Below are 5000 nucleotides of genomic sequence, written 5' to 3'. Positions count from 1 at the left end.
CTCCTCCTCCTCTCTTTCTTCTCCATCATTATCTCTACATCCTGCTTATTCTTCTTGCATTTCCTTCATCTATTCCTCCATCTTTCTACACCTCCTCCTCCTCCTCCTCCTACTCCTCCTCCTCCTCGTATTTTTTTCCTATTTCCACTCGGTATTTCCACTACCACACCTTTACTATCACCATCCCCATCACCATAACAGTCACCGCATCACTATCCATCACCATCATCACTCTCACCATTAGTTCATCACTTCACCATATCATCTGCACTATCCTTATCTCTTCAGCATTGACATCACCACCATCACCATTATCACTGTCACTATCAATAATCATGTCAATCACTCACAACCACTGCCATCACCACCACCACCACCAGAATCATAATCAGCACACTATCACAGTCACCATACTAATCATCGTAATCACCATCTCACCATTCAACACCATCACATTCACCACTACTACACGATCATTACATAACCATTTAATCACCAAGACATCATTATCACACCCTCATCATTTTCACATTATGACCACAAGACTGTCAACACCACAATCACCACCACCATCACCACTTCTACACCATTATAATTATCGGAATCATAAATCACTGTCAGTCTTATTACCATATCACCATTACCATCATCACCAATATAAGTCATCACCAGTAACAACTACATCAACACCATTAAACATCACCACACACCACAAAACACAAGATGTATACTATCAGCAACTTAATCACCACAATCATCACATATCACTCAAATAAAAACGGTCACCACTTAAACTTAATCACCAATTATAGCAACACATCACTCACCACCGAACAGACACCACTCTCACCACACACCATATCAAAGCACCATCACATCACCACCACATCTGAAATCACCACCTTACTTACGTCACATCACCACTACTAATAACCACACATCACTCACCACAGAACAGTCACCACTCTCACCACACACATCAAAACACCACCACATCATCACCACATCAGAAATCACCATCTTCCCAGCACATCACCACTACTAATAACCACACATCACTCAACACTCAGATTAAAACAGTCACCACTACGTCACCACCACTTCACCACGCCCTTACCGAGCACTCCCCCAGTAAGCCATGCACTAATGATGCCCATAGTTTCTCCACAGTTCCCGGGGTCATGGTGCGTCCTTCTGCGGGCGTGGCGGAGGTACCTCAACACCACCGCCCGCTCACCACCACTGTAACCCACACACTGCCAGCCTGCCGTGCCGTGCCTTCCTCCCTCAAGTCTCCAGTCTCCACCACGCTTGCCTCCACCACCACTGCCACCTCCTCTGCCACCCCACCTCCTTCCTTCTCCTTGTGTGTGTGTGTGTGTGTGTGTGTGTGTGTGTGTGTGTGTGTGTGTGTGTGTGTATCATGTTTTGTTTACTACATACTTAACTATTTATCTATCTTTCCATCAGTGTGTGTGTGTGTGTGTGTGTGTGTGTGTGTGTGTGTGTGTGTGTGTGTGTGTGTGTGTGTGTGTGTGTGTGTGTGTGTGTGTGTAACATTTATTTACACAAAGTTGTGTATAGAAATTCGTGAGGTCATGATTTCATTGTCAGAGAGAGAGAGAGAGAGAGAGAGAGAGAGAGAGAGAGAGAGAGAGAGAGAGTTCCTGGATCTTTCCACGTTTAAATTGAATGTAAAGAGAAAGAATTCAGGTTATATGTCATTGTTGGTTTTCCATTCTCTCTTTTTTTTAATCTGGTTATCTTTATATTTAATTTTTTTTTTATGGTCTTAATTTGTAAGGCGTGCATGGTTTCTTTCCTTCTTCTTCTTCTTCTTCTTCTTCTTCCTTCTTCCTATCTTCTTTTTCTGTTTTTTTTTCTACTTCTTTCACCTCTTCCTTCTCATCGCCATCATCACTGTCTTCCTCCCACTTTTCTTCTCTATATTGTTTCGACTAATGTGGTTCATCAGGTTATTCACAAATTCGAAGAAGTAATCATGAAGCAACATCCTCCATATTCATCTCTCCCTTCCTCAAACAAGATGGAGGAAAGCCCAAAATTTTCCCATAGTCTTCCTATGTTTGTATCCTTTTGTGATTATTCTTCTATTATCCCTTCAGTACCACGACGCGTTTTCATATTTATTCTCCTTACCATTTGGTGTTTTCATACAGCTTCAGAAACTTATGTGGGGATTGAAGTAGTGAAGACTGTGGCCATTTATCTTCTGAGCCCCATTGGCCCTTCTTAATGTCAATAGAATGGTCTAATCATACACAAATCTCATGGTAAAAAGGCATCCCAGTACTAAAGGGGTTAAATTGTGTGTGTGTGTGTGTGTGTGTGTGTGTGTGTGTGTGTGTGTGTTCGATGTTCGTTCCCTTCTGAATTCTAATTGCCTTATCTTGCTTTCAGATCCTTTCCATGATTTCTTTCCTCTTTTTTTTTTTTTTTTTTTTTGACCTAGTCGTTCGTTCCAGTATTCTTTTATCTCTTACGGCAGGAGCAAAAACCTTCCTACTTTCTAACCTGCGTCACTTGCTGTAAATCACACTCTAGCTTATTGTGAACACCCTCGTCAGGACAACTAGATCTACTGGTGTTTGCCCTTCATATGTGTTTCATTGTGTGGTGGTGAAATCCTTAACATCCTCACTCTCCTTCAATCCTTAATGAGCGTACCTAGTCATTACAAACACCCTCGTAAAGACTTAGATCTGCTGATGTTTGTTCTTCATTTGTGTTGGTTTGTATAATGATAAAATCTTAAACATCCACATTTACAATTTTCTCTCCTCTTCCACCTTCTCTTGCTTACCCTTAACCTTATAGCTCTGGTAAAGGTTGTTAGATCTATTGACGTTTGTTCTTCATTTGTCTTCAATTGACGTTTGTTCTTCATTTGTCTTCAATAGTGAAGTGCCAAATCAAGCTTTCAATACCCTTACTCACGATCTTCACTCCTCTACCATCTTCCTTTACTTGTATTTAACATTATAACATGTGATTATGTGCACTCTCGTAAAGCTTGCTAGATCTACTGGTGTTTGTTTCTCGTTTGTTTTCCATTGTGTAGTGATGAAACTTTCAATATCCACACTCACGATCTTCTCTCCTCTATTATCTCTCTTTTACTCATCCTTAACATTATAACAAGTGATTACATATACTCTCGTAAAGGCTGTTAGATCTACTAGTGTTTGTTCTTCAATTGCGTTCCATTGTGTATCATTAGAGCTTTCATTATCCACAGTCACCATCTTCATTCGTCATCCACCATACTAACTTATCCTTAACTTTATAACAAGTGATCTTAAGTGCTCCAGTTATGTCCTCTTTCTCTCAATTCACGCCTCAGTTTCCGCCTCCTCCTCCATCCCCTCTCTCATGCCTTATTAACCGATCCTTGACCCTTGTATCTCGACCTGCAGGTGCCCCAGGTGCGTTAGGTAAATCGGGGGGCTGAGGCCACTAACACCAGAGCGGGGGAGATGTGGGTGAGGCAGGTTAGGTAGGAGGCAACAGGTAGGAGGGACTCGAACCTGCTTCCGCATGAGTCATTTACCGGACAGTGACCCCATGTGGTAAAATTCCTCCGTCACCTGCTCCTCAAGCCCATAGTTCACCAAGCGGCTCAGGTGTCTCTCAAAGGAGCAAGTTAATGACAAGTTCCATAGGTAGAGCCGCTCACCGTCTGGCAGCGCGGTACAGGTTCACCTTGAAACTTGGCTTTAGGGAAAGTAGCGGAGAATACTGTTTGCGAGGCCTTCGTGCGAGTGTTTAGCTATGTACGATAATGACATAACAACACACGTTTATAACTACCTGAGAAAAGCTACCAGAAACCAATAGGCCTACTCTTAATATTCCTTGTACAGAACATGTCTACCTATAACTCCTGTTCTTATAAGTTTGTCTGATATGAAACTCTTTGCTGACTGTATTAAGTAAAACAGATAAAATTTTAAACTCAGAGGATACTGGTGGATTCCAAGCGTTGTGTTAGGTCAAGATTGGAAGGCGAGTGCTGGTATTAGGGTAAGAATCTCCTAAGTTGGTCAAGGGGAAGGTGTTTACGTAGGTGGTGCGTGGTGCGAGAATTGTCCAGTGAACTCCGGCAGTCAACACACGGCGGCATTGTCCTCGCCCGAGTCAGGAGGCGCGTCACTCATGCAGAAAAGAGTTATGCTTGAATACATTTGCTTATAGAATACACGGCAGTCTTTGTAGCGATTTAAAGAACAGCATTTTATCACATCAACAATATAATAAATAATGTCCCTTCACTTACACTGTACAAAAATAAAGATCATAAACACACATATCCTCCCTAGAAACAACTGTACGTTACACCTTCTTATTGTACACTTTTATTTTTTCTGCATACAGTTTTTCTCTGATGTGTGATTAAGTGACCGCCATGCCACCCAACCACCTCCTTCATAAGCACCAGAAACAGCATATTACATCTTTCCTCTCTATACTGAGCTGTTCTCGAGTGCTGCATTGCGATAGAGAAGTCAAACAGCCTGGTGAGGTAGTGTAAATGTCTTGTAAATGTCTGTTGCTATCTACATCTCCTCATCATCTTGTAAGAAGTTCTCTCAAGGTCTGTCGCTGCTTGAAACTCCTACATTGTTGAAATCTTGTAAAATATCCTTTTATAGTCTATTGTTTCTTGATATCTCTCGTGATCCTATTTGAAATCTACTACAATCTCTTCCTATTGCTTGTTGTTGTTTAAAGTGTCTTGTAATCTTTTAAATAATCATTCTAAGACTTGTTGCTTCTTGAAATCCTTGTAATCTTATCAAAAGTTATCCTCCTTTTTGTACTCGCCTTGTAATCATCTTGTGAAAATTCTCCTTACGGTCTGTAACTCCTTGAAACCCTTGTAATCTTGTAAACGGTATACCATTCCATCATTTCTCCTTGCAATTCCCTTGTAAATGTTTCTCCTGTGGTCTGTCACCCCTTGAAATCTCACGTAATCT

The 5000-nt window shown here is 41.4% G+C and overlaps 1 protein-coding gene across 4 annotated transcripts in view; it reads right to left on the bottom strand.

Annotated features, from left to right (window-relative positions):
• Window positions 1-5000, bottom strand: part of LOC123508833 (RING finger protein nhl-1-like) — a 56760-nt gene that overhangs the window by 33149 nt on the left and 18611 nt on the right. Inside the window, exon 1 of one of the 4 annotated variants that reach the window (XM_045262770.1) lies at window positions 1118-1296. The exons of 2 other annotated variants lie outside the window; for them this stretch is intronic. In XM_045262770.1, coding sequence (XP_045118705.1) covers window positions 1118-1183 — 66 coding nt within the window. In that variant the 5' untranslated portion in view covers window positions 1184-1296. Of the gene's footprint in view, window positions 1-1117; window positions 1297-5000 lie in introns of those variants that run through there. One more of the 4 variants, XM_045262766.1, reaches the window with a different exon arrangement.

The sequence above is a fragment of the Portunus trituberculatus genome, chromosome 25, assembly GCF_017591435.1.
Source record: "Portunus trituberculatus isolate SZX2019 chromosome 25, ASM1759143v1, whole genome shotgun sequence".
In the NCBI taxonomy this organism is placed as follows: domain Eukaryota; kingdom Metazoa; phylum Arthropoda; class Malacostraca; order Decapoda; family Portunidae; genus Portunus; species Portunus trituberculatus.
Note: the sequence above shows the minus strand (reverse complement) of the source record. Positions and strands in the feature narration are given on the sequence as shown.